The sequence below is a fragment of the Monocercomonoides exilis genome (assembly GCF_001643675.1).
Source record: "Monocercomonoides exilis strain PA203 chromosome Unknown scaffold33-1116896, whole genome shotgun sequence".
NCBI classification, from domain to species: domain Eukaryota; phylum Preaxostyla; order Oxymonadida; family Polymastigidae; genus Monocercomonoides; species Monocercomonoides exilis.
This window is the reverse complement of record NW_027150578.1, coordinates 854,697-875,236: the sequence shown is the minus strand read 5'-3', so window position 1 is coordinate 875,236 and position 20,540 is coordinate 854,697. Positions and strand designations below refer to the sequence as shown.

At 36.2% G+C, this 20,540-nt stretch overlaps 6 protein-coding genes across 6 annotated transcripts; 2 read left to right on the top strand and 4 right to left on the bottom strand.

Moving 5' to 3' along the window:
* Positions 1–440: 440 nt before the first annotated feature.
* Positions 441–1,994, bottom strand: MONOS_3598 (putative 60S ribosomal protein L19-2). The gene is made up of 5 exons (XM_067873606.1): positions 1,966–1,994; positions 1,776–1,894; positions 1,637–1,722; positions 1,357–1,563; positions 441–1,269 (listed from the first exon to the last, which is right to left on the bottom strand). The coding sequence occupies exons 2-5, from the start codon at positions 1,891–1,893 to the stop codon at positions 610–612; spliced, it is 1,071 nt and encodes a 356-aa protein (XP_067724468.1). The 5' UTR covers position 1,894; positions 1,966–1,994; the 3' UTR covers positions 441–609.
* A 32-nt stretch (positions 1,995–2,026) lies between these two features.
* Positions 2,027–2,797, top strand: MONOS_17839 (uncharacterized protein). Its single transcript, XM_067870798.1, has 3 exons — positions 2,027–2,200; positions 2,250–2,415; positions 2,465–2,797. The coding sequence occupies exons 1-3, from the start codon at positions 2,038–2,040 to the stop codon at positions 2,676–2,678; spliced, it is 543 nt and encodes a 180-aa protein (XP_067724467.1). The 5' UTR covers positions 2,027–2,037; the 3' UTR covers positions 2,679–2,797.
* Positions 2,791–5,774, bottom strand: MONOS_3599 (putative CCR4-NOT transcription complex, subunit 7). Its single transcript, XM_067873607.1, has 2 exons — positions 5,640–5,774; positions 2,791–5,554 (listed from the first exon to the last, which is right to left on the bottom strand). The coding sequence occupies exons 1-2, from the start codon at positions 5,745–5,747 to the stop codon at positions 3,692–3,694; spliced, it is 1,971 nt and encodes a 656-aa protein (XP_067724466.1). The 5' UTR covers positions 5,748–5,774; the 3' UTR covers positions 2,791–3,691.
* A 194-nt stretch (positions 5,775–5,968) lies between these two features.
* On the bottom strand, positions 5,969–6,843 carry MONOS_3600 (putative COMM domain-containing protein 5). Its single transcript, XM_067873610.1, has 2 exons — positions 6,464–6,843; positions 5,969–6,405 (listed from the first exon to the last, which is right to left on the bottom strand). The coding sequence occupies exons 1-2, from the start codon at positions 6,799–6,801 to the stop codon at positions 6,102–6,104; spliced, it is 642 nt and encodes a 213-aa protein (XP_067724465.1). The 5' UTR covers positions 6,802–6,843; the 3' UTR covers positions 5,969–6,101.
* Positions 6,844–6,973: 130 nt separating this feature from the next.
* Positions 6,974–9,856, top strand: MONOS_3601 (putative protein phosphatase 2A regulatory subunit; the record flags this gene model as incomplete). Its single annotated transcript, XM_067873611.1, has 8 exons — positions 6,974–7,130; positions 7,186–7,337; positions 7,401–7,649; positions 7,711–7,965; positions 8,055–8,123; positions 8,198–8,336; positions 8,500–8,648; positions 8,804–9,856. 8 exons carry the CDS (start codon positions 6,974–6,976, stop codon positions 9,854–9,856), a joined length of 2,223 nt encoding a protein of 740 aa, XP_067724464.1.
* A 2,617-nt stretch (positions 9,857–12,473) lies between these two features.
* On the bottom strand, positions 12,474–20,471 carry MONOS_3602 (putative dual specificity phosphatase, catalytic domain containing protein; the record flags this gene model as incomplete). The annotated part of the gene is made up of 6 exons (XM_067873612.1): positions 12,474–18,645; positions 18,741–19,262; positions 19,406–19,642; positions 19,750–19,959; positions 20,032–20,303; positions 20,366–20,471. The coding sequence occupies 6 exons, from the start codon at positions 20,469–20,471 to the stop codon at positions 13,168–13,170; spliced, it is 6,825 nt and encodes a 2,274-aa protein (XP_067724463.1). The 3' UTR covers positions 12,474–13,167.
* Positions 20,472–20,540: the final 69 nt, after the last annotated feature.

Below are 20,540 nucleotides of genomic sequence, written 5' to 3'. Positions count from 1 at the left end.
CATAAAAAATTTTTTTCAAAAAAAATCAAGATAAAAAGAGTTTAAATACAGTTAAAAACGTCCGTAACAATGCTGTGCTTTTGGGAAATTTTCCGTTGAGAACGATGTTTTCCGTCATGCAATGTATATGGGCCAAATATTTAATACCTCGTCATTTTTCATGTCATTTTCCGATAAAATAGTAGAACACAGATATGCGATAATAAAGAAAATTCTTGCATCATCTAAGTAGCTTCAAGGAAATAAAACTGCTTCTTTGCTCAAAGAAATAACTAAATTTAAAAAAATTTTCTTTTTATTATTTTTTCAATAATAACAAATTTAATTCTTGGTAAATGAATTCTATGGATAGCAAATATTACATATTGCTATTCACATCTCAATTAATATCCCGATAATTAAATAATTATGATAATAAAACTTGATCTCAAGACATTATATTTTTTGTGAAAATAATCTTTTTAATTTTTGATATAGATTTTGTTTGTTTTGATAAGTTTCGGATAACAATAAAAAAATTATATCATAAAATTATTACATTTCCTGTTTCGACTTTTTGGCTTTTAACCATTTGCCACACTCAAAAAGGAAGTGGTTGAGTGTAATTATCTACTTTCCTGTTTTTTTCGCAGCTTGTTTGGGTGCTGGCTTTGTTGCTGTTTTTGCTGCTGGCTTTTGTGCCTTTGCTGGTGCTGGCTTTTCCTCTTTCTTTGGTGCTGGTTTCTGTTCTTTCTTTGGAGCAGCTTTTTCTTCTTTCTTTGCTACTGGTTTCTCTTCTTTCTTTGGTGCTGCTTTCACTTCCTTTTTAGGTGCTGGCTTCTCTTCCTTCTTTGGTGCTGGTTTTTCTTCTTTCTTTGGTGCTGGTTTGGCAGCTGCTTTTGGTGCTGGCTTCTCATCTTTCTTCTCAACTTTTTTCTCAACTTTTTTCTCAACTTTCTTTTCAGCTGGCTTTGCTTCCTTCTTTTCAACAGGCTTGGTTTCTTTCTTTTCAATTTTCTTTTCAACTTTCTTTTCAACAGGCTTTTCCTCTTTCTTCTCGACTTTCTTCTCGACTTTCTTGACATCTTTCTTTTCTGCTTTCTTGGCAGCTTTTCCAGTTTGAACCTTTTCTTCAGCAATTGAAACCATACCGTCCATTTTTGCAGCTTTTTGCATTCTCTTTGCCTTGATTGCGGCATTCTTTGCGCGAAGTGCATCGTTTTGTTCTTTTTCGCTCTTTCTCTTTTGTGCCTCTGTTTTGGCCTTTATGACGTGTTCAAGAAGTACTCTCTATGAAAAAAGAAATTGTAACAATAAAATAAAACATGAAAGAAAAAATTGTTTTCAGGTTCGTATGAAATGCTTATTGTCACAAACCTTGTTCTTAAAAACATTACCCTTGATTTTAAGATACAGGTCATGATATAAGTGTTTGTCGATCTTTCTAGCATCTCTGTATCTTTGGAGGAAACGACGAAGAACACGGATACGTCTCATCCACAAAACTTTGCTGTTAAGTCTGGCCTCGCGTGTACCACGACGTTTACCAATTCCTGTATGTCTTCCCTTCTTCTTTGCTTCCAACTGTAATGTTTTTCAATAAAATTGGATTGTTTAAAAGATTAAAAACATTCGATTTCAAATAATAATAATAAACCCTCTTGCGAATTCTTGTGCGTGATGGAGCGTGAGTTGGTTTTCTGATGATCAGACCATCATGAATCATCTTTCTCACGTTGTGACCTGAATAAAGGTGTAAAAATAAAGTATAATAACACTAAATAAACTGTGCAAACGTGAATTGGCCATGGTAATATGTCCCATTTCGGTTGGGTCAAGCCATACGCGGCGAATACCGCAGTTCATGACAGAAGCAGCCAAACGTTTTTGGAGATTATGTGGAGTGTGTGGCATTCTAAAGAATATTAAAATATTTTAAATACAATAAGCTTAACTGCTCGATCAAAAGCAAAGCGTGTCTCATACTGGGCGAAACAATTGGATCAGTTAGATCACACAATTCCAAAGTTCAGAATATTGGCCCTTTACTTTTATTAAATGAAAAAAGAATTATCTCGTTCGTCTGCCCCGGTAATTCCTCCGCTTAAAAGCCCAAAGGGGAAAGAATTTTTGAGAAAAGCTCTAAATTTAAGACCGAGGGAGCTTGGAAATAAAGCGGAAATCATTTCATCTGAGCTGTGGCAGAAGAAATATGGTAAAAGTATGTTATTTCAGTAGATATTTCTTGTTTAATTTTAGAAAAATAATAGCAAGTGAAAAGATGCGAAAATATACTACAAGCAACATCTTGCAGTATTCGACAACGATTCTCCTCATGGAACCTAGATTCCAAAAATTATTAAAAGAAAAGGACGTAAATAAGGCTGTGTCAATTTACGGAATTGCCATGATGATAATAAGTGTATTACTAACGCTGTTTGCAACTCTTTTTATTTTTTTCTTGAAAATGCTTATTTTTGTTCAGGTTTGTTGATGTTCGCCTTATTATACTTGGATTGTATGGCTTTGCAACAATTTTTGTGCAAGCCATCTTTGGAAAGACAATTGAAGGATACATTCTTCAGAATCATTTTCATTTTCGGCTTGAATCAGAAATTCTTCGCGAGCAATTTTCACTATTGTTATATGAAATGGAATGGCACCAACAAATGAGCAGGCAAATCTCCATTTTGATGTGAAAACTCTCTTTCATCTTTTCCGTTCATTTCACTTGTGTTATTGTGTTTCATTTCTGAACATAAATTTTCTTTTTTGTAATATTTTCTGTAACATGCAAAAAGAACAAGAAGATTTTGAATGTGTGATTTATGTATTTTTTAGGAAAGGAAGAGAAAAGATGTTAACAATAAAATCAAAATAAAAATGAACAAATAAATTAAAATAATATAAATAAAAGCAAAATAAAACTTAACGGAAAAACTCGGAATGAATAAATAAAAATACGTGAAAACAAATCACTTTCAACAAGTAAAAAACCAAACGAAAACTTGTACAAAGTCAGTAGCATGGAAATAAAATAAACTGAAAACATTCAAAAAGAGCGCCACAACTCAACCAATATTTAAGGAAAAGCAAAGGGTGTAAAAAAGCTAAGGTAAGATACAACTGTAACAAAAACTGTAACAACAGTAAAAATATACTTTATACCATCAAAACAAATTAGATGATTAATTAAAGTGAAAAAAAACATCGTGCAAGCAACCTGCCAATTATTCAGAAAAAAGCATCATCGGTGAGGCATTCTTTTGGAAAATGAAAAAATATTACACACGTCCAAAAACACAAAAATGTTTATAGATAATGCCATCGACACAAGAATGCACTCACGCAAATGACGCTATTCTAAACTCAGCAAGAAAGAACATTGTAAGATGCTTTTGTCGTCAACAAATTGACAGAAAATGACCTGCCAATACATGTCGTAACAGCCTGTCACAAGCAAGTTATGGTATAAAAGCCATAAATAACGAATATAGCAAAACATAGAAATTGTTGAACTTGCAATAGAATCCACTTATAATACGCTAATGTATTATAATCGCGATGTAGCGGCAGTTCGAACAAAAAAACTACTTCGATACAATAATGACATTAACATAAACTATTAAATAATGTAAATATAGCGAAGCACGATTGAAATTTCCTTTCTTTACATCAACGTGAGGGCATCAAGCGTTCATAATTACATACGTTACAAATAGCCTGGCACAGGAACAGAAACTGGCATGTGCATCTGAATTTCAGAAAACTGATTCGTCATTAACTTCGGAGGAGAGACTGATGTTGGCAATGGTGAAGTTGATATCGGAGCTCTGTGTGTATAATCATATGAAGGGATAAATGAATGTGCATGCGCTGTAAGCGATGACATTGAGTGAATCTTTGTCTGCGAAAGAGAATTGCTCATTTGGTGAATACTTGGATGATGAGTTTGATCTGTACGTACCTGTTGCATGGAGATTCCCTGGGAAGAAATGGAAGACTGTGGAGTAGTCATACTTGGAGGGTAATCGGGGGATGATCTCATTGGTATCATCGAGGATGAGGATGAAGGAGATACTGATGATGCATATGATGAAGGAGACAAACTATGAGTGTAACTGGATGGATACCCGGAATGCTGATATGACATTGGAGGCAAATAGTTCTGCTGTGGTGGTGGAGATATTCCGCTATGAGAGTAAGGAGACACATTTTGGGTCTGCATCTGTGTAAGAGGCGTTGGAGACGGTGAGAAAGAAGCCATTTGGCACATGATCATATTTTGCAGCTGAGCAGATGCTCCATCAGTAAATCCTTGAGAAGCGTAACCTTGTGGCATCTGTGTTGGTGAATGACTTGAAAGTGAAGGATCTTGTCCAACCATCATTCCTGACATAATTAAGCTGTCATAAGCAGCTCCGCCTGTTTCGTCGCTCAATCCCATGATGTCGTAACGGCCAATTTGCTGATTAATCCCCACAGAAGATGGGGACATTCCAAACAGTGACATTTCATTTGGCAACACTCCTCCGACCTTCATGTAGAACTCTTCTTTGGCTTCCATATCATCAAAATGTACGTCTGTGCTTTCATCATCTGATGTATCTCTTTCGTCGTCATAAAATGACTCGGAACTACTTCGAGCATTGTCAGCCGAATTATCTCGTTCGCTAATCTTTCTTCTCCAGTCAGCAAAGCCGCTTTTACCTGTAATTTCTCTTTCTCTATCTGAATCGCTTTCCTCTTTCGTTTTTGCTTTTTCTTCTCGGGACGTATCTTCCACTTCTGATAAAACTTTCCTTCTTTTCTCATTTCGTTCTCTTCTTTTCTTACGGCGCTCCATTTTCTCTTCGAACTCAAATTTCTTTCGAGCTACATAAAAACTCAGTAAGCTATCATAAAAGACAACATCATCGTCAGTAAGCCCACCAATTTTTCCATTCATTCCTTCCACTTCAATTTTCCCTTGATAAAATAAATTTACCACCCGAATATAAGTGCTGTATGTTAATAAAGAGTCACTTCCAGCTTGGTGCATTTGTCCAACTCTAACTACTCCAAGTTCCGATCCCAAAAAGCTTAGACTTCGTCTTGTCTGAGCAACCAATTTCAAATCGTAGCAACGCGGGAAAAATAGTCTCAATGTTTTCAGAAACTTCTCCTCTGATGAAGGTAATGGAACATTAGTCAGCAATTTTACCAAGTATCCATAATCCGAACTTGAATGAAACGTTAACCAAGTTATTCCATCATTCAACACCAACCCGGAAGTCGTCAACATCTGCGCAAAATAATGAACATCAATACCATCCTTTGCAAATTGATCAAAATTTATTCCAGCTTTAATCAGCATCGAAATTGAATTCTCAGCACCCCGATCTTCGGTTGGATTGAACTTAAAATTAAACTGCCATGTCGATGCTCCTTCAGGTAATTCTCCGCGTTCATTTCCAAGTGTGAGGCCAAGTTGGATCAACTTCAATTGATTCACGTTCTTTTTCAGCTTTTCGTAATTTAAATTCCTTCCACCCGATGGCATAGGTCTGTAGACTTCTCCAGGGAACTCTGTGTCCTAAAAAATTGAAATTTTTTGTGAAAAACAACAAAAAAAACATAAATTATCAACACAATACATAGAGTAAAAAATCTAGTTATACCATTGCGACAATAGGATATAACGGTAATAATTTTTGGATTTTCTCAAATTCCTCATCAACGTTGGATGCCCACACATCTATTATTTGATGTGGTTGTTCACCGATCATTTTACTTTTTTTCGATCCTTGTACAGATCGAACCTTTATGTAAAAAACTTCATATGGATTATTTATATTATGGTTAAAACTAAGTTGATTCGTTTTCAACTAAATAACAGTTATTAATGCTCAATTTGTGATGTTTCTTATATTTAAATGTTATTTTTTTGGATAAATAATCAATAATTTTCTTTTTAACGTTGAAAGCAAAAAAAAAAGCAAGCTAATGAGAATAAAACATATTATTGAAAGGAAAATAATTGCTCTCTGTGAATAAAAGGAGTTTGTGAGATGAATTTTCATATTTTAAGTTTAGAAGTTAACTGAAAAGAGAGATTGAGCTTTAAAAAAAATCAATAATACTCAGTACATTGCTGTTACTCCTGGTAGAATTTTCACATCTCTTTGAATTTGTGGGTCATGTTCGATATCATTCATTTCTTTTAGCATACATGCAACCCCAAAACGAAGAGTATGAAACATTTTCAAATCCATCTGTAAAAGCTGCTTTCGCTTGTCTGAAAGTGTAAATTCAATAAGTATAGAGGGACGCAAAAGACGATTTAACGAGCTTGTAGAAATAGCTACTTCAGTTCTCCATCTAAAAAGCTTCAAAGATGGATGTCTAGGAACACGATCCCGAGCAGATTGGTGTAAAGATTTTACGCTAAATTTTTCAAATGAATATTTCAATAAAAGTTTATCAAATCCAAAATTTAGCAAACTAAGTTTTAAATGCCGAGCCAAATATTTGGACATATTTTTCTGGAAGTCCAAGAGGGCTTAAGTCCTCCATCACAAATTGTTCAAGATTTTCATCTGGCTTTCGGCAATGATCTCGAATAAGCTGTGCAAGCATGCAATAAAGACCAGTATATATACTATTGAACACTTCTTCACTGAGACCTGTTTCTGAACGAACAGAGTGAAGCATATCAGCATTGAAATTCTTGACATTTCGGTGTTGATTCATTACTGCTTGAATAAGCTTAATCCACTGAGCTTGTTGCGTGATATGCCCAAGTAAATTAGTTAATTTTCGAATTTCTGGAATTCTTTCCATTTATCAAAGTATTTCGATAATAGAAAATATGAAGTACAATATAATGGGTCAATTATTGATGAAGTAGTTTCGACTTGTTCCATGTTTGAAGTGGTTGTAAATTTATTTGTGAAAGAAAAAGTTTTGAAAATTTTGAATCAAATTAAAAAATTAAGGTATGTTTTAAATTAAAATGCAAGAGGAAACATTTGTGTTGACCGCAATATTTATTGATGGTTTAAAATCAGATGATAGATCACAAAAACTTAAGTCCATACATCATTTAAGCCTTATTGCGAAGACACTTGGGCCAGAGAGAACAAGAGAAGAACTTCTTCCTTTTTTGCCAGGTATTTTCGTTTATTTCACAGATTGATTTGTTAATTTTAAAGGCTTATCTTTTAGAGTGTTTTAATGATGACACTGATATTCTTATTGCTTATGCTGATGAGTTGGGTAAACTTGCCCCTCATGTTGGAGGATTTGAGCATGTACATCATATATTTCCTCTTCTCGAGCAGCTTTCTTCTTTCGAAGATGCATCAGTTCGAGATAGAGTATGTTTTTTTTTTTTTTTTTTTTTCCTTGTGTTTCTCGAATATTAATGGAATTACTTCAAGGCACTTGCTTCTTTGGTAGATTTAATACCTCTTGTTCCAAAAGATAATTTTAAAGAGCATGTTGTCGGACTTGTTAAAAGGATGGGAGACGGTGATTGGTACACAAAAAAATGTTCAGCTGCATGCTTGTGTCCTTTTGTTTACAAGCTATCTGAGCCAAATGAAAAGGATGAAATCTTAAAGTTATTTTTTGAACTTGCAAATGATGAAGTTCATATGATTCGACATGGAGTAACTCAAGTACTTCAGGTTTATTATAAATCAGCTATACTTGAGATTCGTTATTGTTTCATTTTATCAAATTTTTAAGTATTTTATTCCAATATTCCAGCCAAAACAGTTAACAGAACAGATATTTCCATTAATTGAACAGATGTGTTCTGATGAGCAAGATTCTGTTCGTCATGTAGCTGTAAGTGCACTCCTTTCATTTGTTGAAACAGCAAGTAAACTCTCACTACTGTTGGATGATGAACTTGTTCAACGAATTGTGAACAATATAATAAATTTTTTCAACGATATAAGTTGGCGTATCAGAAACAAGATGGTGAATGCTTTTCTTCCCGTTTGCAGTTGCTCCAAATGCAATTTTGATACTTTATATTTTCGTTGTTACGATAATTTCTTTTTCTTGTATCTATCATTTTCTTTCAGATGGCTAAAAATCTTCCTATTTATGTTGTTCGCGAAGAATTATTGAACGAATATCTGAACATGCTTCTTGTTTGATATTACATTTATTATACCATTTTTTCATATCAAATCCTCAATTAACTGCTTCATTGTTTATTTTCCAGGACTCGGAGTATGATGTGTGCCTTTCAGTGTCTTTAACATTGCCTGACGTGTGCTCTCTTGTTGGAAGACAAACACTGGTGCATCCAGTCTTTGACTCCTTAAAACCTCTGTTAACAGACCCAAATTTTTCAATGAAAGGTGTGAATAAATGAAAGTGTTATGAAAAGTGGTTTGATGAAAGAAATTTGTGTGGCTGTTGCAGAGAAAGAGAATTTCATATTATCTGTTTTTGACAATGTTTGGGAGGAATTTCACTGAAAATGTTAACTGGTTTTGATTTTTTTTTCTTTATGTGCAATAGAATTCGCTGAATCTGCTATTATTGTTGGTGCTCGTGTGAAGGATGAATTCAGCACAATTATTCAGCCTATTCTGTTTACGCTTCTGAAGCCAATAACTAATCTCGATGTCAAATCAACCACAATTGCAACAATCTTGAGGATAAAGAAAGTTTGATAATTTCGTTTCAACTATTTTTTTTTTTGATTTTTCGAAAACTTGATTGTTATTTCATTTGGAAATTTGCATGCATTTTGTTGTTTTGCTATTTCAAAAATATCATTATTAAATTTGTATCTCTTTATTCTTTCTATTTATTTTGATAGTGTCTCCAAATTCCTTCTCTTTTATCTGAATGTGTATCTGCACTGTCTTCACTGCGAGAAACTATCTTCTGGCGCTGTCGTTGCGATGTCCTTCATTCCTTCCCAGTTGCAGCCAAAATCTTGTCTTCTCTTCCTCCGCAAACTAACACTTCATCCGCCTCATCTTCTCGTCGCGTACGCTTTTCAGCAGCTCCAATCACTTCATCTGCTGCATCCACATCGCCTCTCAGCTCATTCACATCAACTCTTTTCCCGTTTCTTGTAGATTGCCTGAAAGACGATGCAGTGTCTGTGCGGGATGCAGCAATTGATGCACTTGTCGGCATAACAAGCATTGGATGGGCTGATCTTGCAAAGATGAATTATGTTGAGGTCGAAGAAGAAAAAGATGATAGAGCCAATTCTGATGAAGATGATGAGGATGAATTTCTAAAAGAAACGCAAACAGAAGAAAAGACGGACAACTCCGCCGCGAATGAGAAAAAGACACCAAAAGAACTTTTCATTCAGAAGAGAGATTCACTCGGAATGAAATGGGCAGAGAAAGAAGCTTTGACGGTGATAAAGCAACTATCAGAGGAAGAGCGATATACTCTGAGACAGACCTCTCTCCGCGCAGTCAGAGAAATGAGTGATGTGATGATTCTGGGCAAGGTGAAGGTTAAAGATGAAAGGATGCCGCTCAATTACGAAAAGGAAAAGAGTTTAGAAGAGGCAAAGCGAAAAGAAATAGAAAAAGAGAGGAAGCAAGAAGGGTTCGAGAGAGCGGGTGGATTTTCTTCAGACGCTACGTCATTAGAAGATGATGATGAAGTCAAAGAAGAAAGAGAAAGACTGCTTCGGATGTTGTTTGCACCAATTGCTCTGTCACTTGCAGATGATTCTGTTCCGAATGTGCGCTTGAACTGTGCTGCAACATTAGCTCATCTCATACAAATTACGCGCGATGAATCAATGAAAGACACATTGTTAGCATCTTTGTTGAAACTCTCTAAAGATAAAGATCAGGATGTTCGTAATGCTTCAACAAATTGGATGGATTCACTGAGATGAACTTTTGATGTTTAAAATTGTTAATTCGAATTTTATCTACATTTCCTTTTTATCTCATCTTATTTTATATGAATTGAATATTTTGTTTCTATGATTTCTTTTAAAAATCTTACAAATCAATTTCGTTTTATATTTACGAAAAAAGAAATGGAATGATAATGGAAAAAAAAAATGAAAAAAAATATAAAAAATTTTTATTATTGGGATGATATTTTTTGCTTTATGAATTTTGTTCCATCCTGAATATTCGAACCTATTTCTCATTTTTTTTAATTTTTCTGTATTTTTTTGACATGGAAATGAAAGACTTATAATGATAAAGCTGGAGAAAAAGTTTGGAACAAATCGTTGTTTTTTTTATAAAAGCAAGAATTTTGTCCCAATTATTTAAAGTCAATATATAATTTTATTAAACTTCAAAAAAATGATAAATACCAACTTCTATTTATATGGGTGATTATTTTTGAAATCATAACTTTTTTCGGAGTGTCAATTTTTCAAATGTTTAATTTTTTTTTTTTTGAGAGGAATTATTCATTAATAAGTTATATGCAATGCAATTGTTAAAAATGACAATGCTTCAGATAATATTCATGAAAAAAAATTTTTAAATGGAATTATTTCTTTTTTGTGCTCATTTATCAGCACTTGAAGTGAATTCTTAATCCGAAAATTTCGATGGAAGAAATATGATTTCAAAAATAATCACCCACCTATTAAATGAATAAAAATTCAAAATATATTGTGAGATTATTATTATTATTATTATTATTATTATTATTATTATTATTATTATTATTATTATTATTATTATTATTATTATTATTATTATTATTATTATTATTTTTATTTTTATTTTTATTTTTATTTTTATTTTTTTTTTTTTTTTTTGTATTCTGGAAATATTTTAGCACCTAAATTTTTGTATGAAAAAATATGATTTCAAAAATAATCATACATATTTTCTGCCTCATCAATATATCTTCACACAACATTTTATTCAAATTTTCTCTATTTTTTAAATTTTTCGTGTCAGTTTTTGACACTGGAATTTGAGACTTATTTTAACTTTATAGCGGAAACATTTTGCAATAAATTGTTGTTTTTATTGATGGAAGAATTAAGCCCTCATTATTTCTCTTTAAAAAATTTTTTCAAAAACAAACTTTTTTTGTTCTTTATTCTTCATTTATTATTCAAAATAATATTCATTTGGGGCAAAATATTTTGCTTCAAGCATTTTCATTGAAAAATTATGCACTTTTCATTGACTTTTTCACATCAAAAAACACAATAAAAATTGATCCATTTTTTGATATTCGTGAAATGTTGGAAAACTTCATGTTTTGATTTCAACGGTCCTTGTTTACGGATATGAAAATCAAATTTTTAAAGAAATCTGAGAAAGCGAAATAAAGTTATGAGCGAAACAATATTTTCTTGCTTTGTGCATAAAAAGCTTGAAAGTCAGTATTTTCCCCCATTTATTCTCTCAAATTTCTGAAAAATCGAAAAAGTCATATTTTTGATCAGAAAATCGATTTTTCAAAAAAAAGATCACACGCGTCATAATCAAATGTGAAAATAAACAGTTTGCCAAATCGCAATATACGTTTGAAAAAGAATGAAAAACAAGCAAAAAATGTCCATGCACAGGAAAACGTGATAATAAACGAATGAGATTAAATTCGATGTGATTATATCCGGTTTTGACAGTATTTTTAAAAATGATTGAAAAAGATTTGATGATATTCATAAACAATAAAATCTGTTTTCCCTTTTGACAGACGGATTACTATGCACGTGAATTTTTTTTTTTTTGATCCACGAAATTTTTTCTTTCCGAAATTTTGAATCTATAATTTGTCGCAAATACTTAGAAATAAATCAAATGTTTGCATTGAAATCATAAATGTGCTTCTCTGTGTTTCTATGATAACAAGTTTTTAACAGTCAATAAAAAAAACAAGCATGTGAAACTTTTTTGAATACACTTTCCTCAAATAACTGTGAAAAAGAAAATATTAGACATACATACATACATCCATACACACACACACACACACACACCTCGAAAAAATATAAGACATAAAAAAATAATCACCAAATAGGAATTTCTAAAAATGCATAAGTTTCTACTCGAAAAATAAGTCATTATTAAAGAATCCATTCGTTTTGAAATCTGAGTGTTCGAAACGAAAATTATTTTGCTGACAAAAGAAATGAATTAAAAAAAATAATTATTGTTATTACAATTTTTTTTAATAACAATAAATATTTTTATTCAGTTTCACACACTTTTCGACAAGCTGTTTTCATTGCAAATGTGTCTCAAATTACACTCTAATCATAATTTTCTTCTGAAAGACAAAAATGAATTTTTAATAGATTCCACCAAAAATTCATTAATCGAAATAATAATTCACCAATATTCAATTTCAATAATTTACAACTGTTTTTTATGTGAAAAACAATATCTCATTCTGTCACAATATAACTGAAAAAATCGATGTGATTATATCATTTTCTGATTGAAGTCATTTTCAACAGTTTGCCTAAAAAAGTCGAATATATCATAATTTGTTTCATTTCCTGCAGAAAAAATAAAATATTCACTTAATTAAAGTTAAATTTTTATTTTTGTTTTCTCTTCATAACTTAATCATAAAAATTATCCAAAATAAAAACACAAATCATTTTTCTGACTATGTAGATGTAATCAACAGAGGAACAAAACATTTCATAAGTCAGATAACTTCAGCTCAAACCATAACATTGGTAACTCATAAACAAAGAAGCATCATTAAAAAGAAGGAATGACACAGAATAACCGCGAGAAAATGGAATCATTGAACCACAGAATTGAATGATGCTCAACAATCTCCTTAATCTCATTTGTATCCCAAGCATTCGGTTTTGAAGAAAAGAAAAATTACACATAACCAAACAACTAATATTAAAATATTTGGAAAAAAAATAAGATATTTCGCACTGAGACACACAAAACAGAAACATTAATGATATTTGTCAACAGCATGAAAAACATAAACAAATTTCAAAAACATAAAAGTCATATTGTACGAAAACTATTTCTAAATACATAAACAGAATTATTATTTAATCGAAATAAAATAACTTCAAATCACAACTGCTTATTTTAACTCTTTTTATTCAATTCATAATTTGTAGCATTTCATTTTGAAATTTGGAAACCTGATGTAATCTTGCTCAACTATTGTAATCGTTTGCTTAAAAATATTAAAATTTCAAATTCTGGTTTTAGTCACAGTTATCAATTTGACATTCATTTATCAAATCCCCATCGATTTAATTGAATCAGCTATCCTTTTCGTCTCCTTTTCTCTCTCCGAATCCAACCGCTCAAAGAACCTCGTGAAGTCAATCACATGCACGCGCCCTCTTTTCTCTCCAAGAAATATAATTGCGCCAGCAGAAGTAGCACAGCCCACAGAGCAGCTGAAAGTGAATGAGCAGATGAGGATCCCTCCAATCGCATCCCACACAGAAAGCGATGTCAGGCCATGTGGCATGAACTGCGAGGCAACTTGGCCTGATCCAATAGACAGACTGGGCACAACAGATGAAATGCTTATCAAATAGCGCGGCTTGGCTGCTGTGAGTGTGGATGTGCTTGGAACAGAAATGTTGATCTGATCAGCTCCACTGAAGGCAGAGAGCGTGTGGGTGGAGAAGGGAGGCAGGCGAAGAAATTCTCTTGTTGGGTCTGAGGCGCCCAAGGGAAGAGGGGGCGGCGGGTGAGGAGGCTGAGCGAGGAATGAAGAAGGAGGAGAAGAAGGAGGAGTTATGCAGACTGCACGTGATAAATGGGGAGACGACGCAGGCGAGTCAGTGAAAGGAGAATGAGATAGGGATTGAGAATAAATAAGCGATGTGAATGAAGAAATGTCTTTTGAAGAAGAAGAAGAAGAAGAAGAAGAAGCTGAATTTTGCTGGGTTTCATCTTCAGCAGACTGCTGCGATGAACGAAATGATAACGGAAGCTGAGAAAAAGAATCATTTTTATTCAAATCTTCAACAGGACATTTCTCGGTGTTGTTTGTATTTTGGGGTGTTAAAGACGAAGCAGATGAAGAAGATGATAACTCCTCTTCTTTATGAATAGATGACTCCACACCATCCAATGTTTTGTATTCATTTTCATTTTCATCTTTTTTTGATTGTTGAGTGATGCCTTCTTTTTCTGATAAATCTGTGAACTTGACATTGGAATCTTTACTCAGTTCTGACTGTTCTTGCAGAGGCAGAGGAGACATCTCTTTATCAGATGCATCTGGCTCAATAACAACATTTTCACTCTTTTCATTTCCATTTCCAACTTCTGTTATTTTTGGCTCCTCACCGAATTTCTTTGTGTTCTTTGGTTTTTTGCGCCTTTTCACTTCAATCCAACACATGGCATTGATTTCTTCCTTGTCCTCTTCCTGTGTCTGCGAAAGTAGCTCCATTCTTCTCACCTGCGGTGCATAGAACATCTTCATGTCTCCTTCTGCAGAGCCAACAACAAGTCTGTTGGAAGACAACAGAAGAGAAGTCAACGAAGGGCGGTTGTGGATGGAGTAAGTGAAGACAAGGCCATCTGCACCTACAGAAGAAGATGCCAAATCACCATTCAGCTGAGGATGGAGGTTCCAATGGTTGATCCGCCCATCCAGTGAAGATGACAGCACATATAGCGATGGGAATATGAGTGTTTCTTCTGTCTGTGCAAGTGCTGAGGATAAGTCATCAGTTGACTCTGAAGAAGAATTGGAGGAAGAAAAATTGGAGGAAGAAGGAATGACAGAAGTGGATGGTGTGATGGATGGGATTTGGCGGAGTGTTGGAAACGAAGAAAAAGAATACAAAGAGCGGCGACCAGCTTTTGCACCATGCAATTGCGAAGTTGATTGATCAGATGATTCAGCAGAAGAAGCAGAAAGAGACGAGGAAGACAGCACAGACTGAGCAGATAAGATTGTCGAAGATGCAGTCGATGCAGTGTCGGCGTCTGGGCGCAGAGAAGGCGGAGGAAGAGGCGTTTCTGGCTGGAAGGGAAGAGGAGGCTCTGGCGGCTTTTGGGATGGAGGAGGAGAAGGAGGGAGAGGGAGAGGAACAGGAAGAGGCAATGGAGAAGACAAAGGTGAAGGAGTTGGTTGTGTGGATGATGGGCCAGACATGTCAGTATCATTTGATTGATTGCTTTTGTTCTGTGCAACAATAGGAGGAGGTGCAATTGGCGCTGAATGAGCTTCATTTGAAGAAATTGCACTGTTCACTGAAGGAGAAGGAGAAGGAGAAGGAGAAGGAGAATTAACATTCTTTGAACGTAGTGCAGAATGAGGAGGAGGCGGAGGAGGATGATTTGGCAGAGGTGGAGGTTTGATTAGTAGCATTCCTTGTGTGTTTTGCAGCATCTGCTGAAACTGTGTCTGAGTCTGCTGCTGTGTTGTCCCGTTTCTTGAGTGCAAAGGCACAATATCTTCAATCCTTCCATTCGAATAATCATATTTATGCTCTTCAGAACACCCATCCTCGTTTTGATGTACAGCAGTTTCTTCTTCTTCTTCAAAGACATTTTCATTGAAGAAGTCTTCATCGTCTTCATCATCATCATCCTCATCCTCATTTGTAGAGCAGCCAGAATCTCTCTTCCCTTCTTCCTTTTGCTGCGTCTGCTGCTCCTCAATCTTCTGCTTCTTCATCTCTCTCAGCATTATCATCCGTCGCTTGTGGGCTTCTCTCCTCTCCTCTCTTTCTTTCCTCTGCAGCTGCTGCTCTGCCTCCAAATCTTTCCTCATCAACGACATATACCCACTCTCATGCATCACTTGCTTCTGACTATCATCTGCAACTGTATTCAAACATTCAGACTTTTCAGTGTCTTTCCCATTCTCCATTGATGAAGACGTTATAACATCAGTTTTTTCAGCTATTTGAGATTTGCCTTTTCCATCTGTTTCTGGTGATTCAATCATTTGTGCCTGGGTGATCATTGGATTCTCACTAACATTGCTTATATTGTTGGTATTGATGCTATTGATGTTTGTTCCACTGTTTCCATTCCCAACTAAAAGGTCTCTTCGAGTGACAGACTCCTTCCTCGACATCGGCGGGACAGGCAGCACATATGACGACTGCTTCTCAATCAGCGAATATTCAGTCTCAATGTCGAGCTCATTGGCATCTGCATTGCCTTCGTCAAGCTCAACCAACACGGCATCGTCAGTAGAATTCTCTCTTTCAGCACTTCCAACAGCATGTTTAGACAAGTCACCGTTCTCTTTCTCTGCTCCTCCTTTCTCCTCTGCTTGTGTCTCAACCATCACAAATGACTCCATGTGAATGGGAAGTGTGGCCTGTTTGAGCAGCTCTTCTCTTTTCAGCCTCTCTCTTTCTCTTTCAACCAGCTCCGACTCCTCTTTCGCCTTCCGCTTCATAATCATCTCCTTCAAACGCTCTTTCTCTTCCTCCTCTGCAAGTGATAGAGGAAATTGTATCACCTCCACAGACGTCACCTGCTGCGTGTGGCCTTTCAGCCTTCGTATTTCTCCGCGGCGCAAATTCCACAAAACAAGCTCTCCATTCTCACAACCAGCAACTAACACATCATCAACAATCTCTTCTTGTTCATATTCAGTCTCTTCTGCACTTTCTTTATTCTTTTCATTTTGAATGACTTTCTCTTCTGTTTCTGAGTTTTCATTTGATTTGTTGGCATCTTCTTCTGTTTTGCTGATGTCTTGCTCTGAAATAACAGAATCTGATGTTTCACTTCCAGTTATTTGAGTGTCTGACCTGTTTTTTTGCAGATGCTCCTCTTTATCAGCACTTCCACTTTGATCTTTCCCCTCTTTTCCCTTTCTCACTTTCATTCTCTTGATTATTCTCTTTTCCTGCACCAGCCTCATCACACATATCGCTGAGGACGAGATAGTCACTTTGTGAATGAGAGAGAAAGACACACACTCAAACACACACACCACACCCGATGTCATCCCAACAAACAGCAAATGCGGCTCAACAGCCGGCTTTGCAAACTTAATCGACTGCAACGAGGGCTTTTTGAAGCGAATCTCAGTTTTGGTCTTGGCATGCAGTGCATTGCGAGAGAGGAGAAGAGGAAGAGGTGGAGATGGCTGATGGGATGAAGCCTTCCCTTCTGTCTGTGAACAATCAGGTGAGTCTGCCTTGTTACTTCTGTTGGACAGTGAAGATGATTGAACTGTTTGTGAGTCACCCTGACTGAGCAGCAAAGGAGCAGCAGCAGATGATGATGAAGATGACTGATGAGGTGTGTTTTGTGTGTTTTGTGTGTTTTGTGTGTTCTGCTTGTCGATGTGCTGAACAGGTGGCACAATGTTCTGAGGAAGCGAAGAAGGCGGACGAGGCTTCTTCGACTCATTCGGAGCAGACGATGGCAGAAACGAAGGAGGCTTGAAAGAAGAGGAGTAGCCCAATGATTGGGATCCACTTCTGACTGGAGAAGAAGTGCTGGAGAAGGGCTTGGCAGATGAAGTGGGCGAGACAGGAGGAGGAGGAGGAGAACAAGGCATCGACTGCTTCACTGGAGAGAAAGAAGTGATGCCCATGTGAGGAGATAGAGACAAGTATGAATTAGGCGGAGTAGCAGAATGTGCAGAAATAGAGCTTGGACTGAGGGAAGTTGGGTGTGATGGGAATGAAGATTGTTCGTGTTCACCTTTTGATTGATTTGAAAGAGGAACCAAACAAGGTGGAGGAGGAGGCGGCGACTCAGTTTTTTGTTTGGAAGAGGAGCGGACGAGCGAGCAAGGCGAGAGAGAAAGTGGAGAAGCACTCAGCGACAGAACAGGTGAATCCTCAAAGGGAGAAATGTGTTTATGAGACGATGGAGAAAGAGGAGTGCGATGAGGAGACGACGGGTTAGAATATGTTGCAGGCGATGTTGTTATTGTTGTTGTGACTGCTGCATTTTCAGAGGGTGTTTGCGTGTCTGTTTGAGAAAGAGGCTCAGGAACATCCATTTCACACACATCGTTTGAAAGTGCAGCATCAATTTTCTTTGATTGTTCTTTGCTTTCTTCTTCATTCATCTTCTCTTCGATTTCTTTCAATTCTCTTTCAACTCTCTCTTTCTCTTTCCTCAGCTCTTCTTCTCTTATATCGCCTTTCTTTTGCTTCTCTCGATGCTTCTCAGATGTCGTCCCCTTTCCACAGCTGTCCAAATCACTCGTTTTCTTTTCGGAATTTGCTAAGTTCAAACACATCTCATTCTTTTCTTCATCTTTGCGAGCATCTTCCAATTGTTTCAAAGCCCTATCATTAGCATCATCTTCATCATCTTCCTCTTCTTCTTCCTCCTCTTCTTCTGACTCATCATCCGATCCGCTTTCATTGCCCTCGCCCTCCTTTCCTTCTCCTCCTTCTCTGCCATCTCCTTCAATCGCCTTCTCCAGCCAGCAAGTGCTGCTCACCCCGACACCCACCCCAACACTCTCAGAGCGCGTTGTCTGTGCCACCATCTCGTCTATCAGCGTGTCAATCACATAGGAATCGCCTCTTGCTGTCCCCACACACAGTAGCCTGCCACACATAGACAAGGAAGTGAAGCGGGATATGGGCAGTGCATCAAACGTGTAGAAAGAGAGGGAGCGACAAAGTGGAAGAGAGACACACGGGGACAGCCGGGTGAGTGTGGTGGAGAGAGGATAGGGCATCGCAGGGGCAGAGGAAGAGACAGCAGAACTGGCAGACGACTGCTTCATGATCGCAGAGGACGGGACAAGTGCCTACATTCAAGCAGAAAAATGGATGGAAAGATAAAACACATGCAGATATTTAAAAAATGATTCGAAAATGCAATAAAAATGATTGAGAAGCATACATCCCAGTCTTTGACTTCGAAAAAGGGGATTGGATCATCTGGCTCAGGATGGACAAACATCGCATCCAACACAAAGTCCTTGCTGAACTTGATGTGCTTGGGGCCGTCTAAATCGCGTGGCTCGAGTGAGAGCTGAGTGTTAGGCGGGTGCATTCCTGTGTGGAAGGCAAAGCGAAAGAGCCGGGTGCCCTTGCGCCGCATGTAGGGGGGTCTTTGATCACCATATGGAGAAGATGAGGAAGAAGAAGAAGAAGAAGAAGAAGAAGAAGAAGAAGAAGAAGATGATGATGATGATGATGAGGTGGAAGAGGCAAATGAACTGGATGGAGGATGGGAAGAGGAAGAGGAAGAAGAAGAAGAGGGGTTTTGGGTGTTGGTTAATGAAGTGGATGAAGTGGCAGCGAATGGGGTTGATGTGTGAGACAGTGGAGATAGCGAGCGGGAAAATTGGTGTTGTGAAAAGGCAACAGAAGATGCTTCCAGCGGAAGACTCGCCTCTGCCTGCTGCTGTGGTGTGTGCATCTTTCGTACATATCGTCAATAAAATAAATAAAGAAATAAATAAATGCAATACATATTTAACCAGAAGAATTGAATGAAATAAATATGAACATGAAATAGATGAATGATTCAAAGAGTACTCTGATTGATGGGAGCGAGCAAACCTTTGGGTAATGATAAAAAACAACTAAAATGTCTCCATACAAAACAAGATTGATCTTAAAACTGCGCGCCCCGTCGCCTCTTTTGGAGGGGACAGGAGGTGTTGGATATGGCTTCTTTGTCTTAGGATCAATACGGGAGTCAAAAACAAGCTTGTTTTGCATGAATATCAGAAGGTATGGACATATTCCGTCTTCGTGCTGGCACTGGGGAATTGAACGAAAAAGGATGTACGATAGCTGATAAGCAATAATAATCAGAAGAAATATAAATAATACAAAAAAAAAAAAAAAAAAAGAAAACGATTCTTCAAATGAATATAACACTGAAATCAACAACAATAAACCTTAATCGGATGAAGTGATGGAGTCACGTCACGATGCAGAATTCGAGAAAAATAATTGACATATCTTCTTTGTGACGGCACTGCTACCCCACCTGTAATTTTATTTGCTCTTTTCATTGCAAAAAATTCCAAAGCCATTTCTGCATCAACAAAAATTCCAGTAAAAAGTAAATAGCAGCAAATAACTACTCCAGTTCTTCCTTTTCCAGCCTGTATTAATTTCCATGCACATAAAAAATATTCAATACAGATAAAATTTTTTAAAAGATCTAAAATTAATACCTTGCAATGCACCGCGACAACATTATCTTTGTCACTATCCAAAAAGTTCTTCATCACTCTGCAAATAATAAATAATTTATCAAGTTCAGGTGGGTGATGATCAGGGAAGCCAAAATCTTGCACCATATTGTTGAATAATTTATAGTCGTAATTCATTTGAGAAAGGTTGATAACCATATAGTGATTTCGATGCCTTTCATTTAAGAGAGCAGCAACATCTTCTTGTCTGTTTCTGTAAATGCCTTCAAACCCAACAGAAGGCAGTCCCATCGCTAATATTAAATATTTGATTGCAATATTACAAGTAAAAAATTAAGCACATATAATTTTATACCAATAATGTTATTCGTGATGTACGTGAGGTCCAAATCATATTTCTCATCTTGAAGACGAACACGTGATCCGGATACTCGCGAACGTATAAAGTTAAATACACTCATAATTTTATGTGTTCGTAGATGTGTGTATTTCCGAGTCAAGTTTAAACTTTAAAAGAAATGATTATTTCA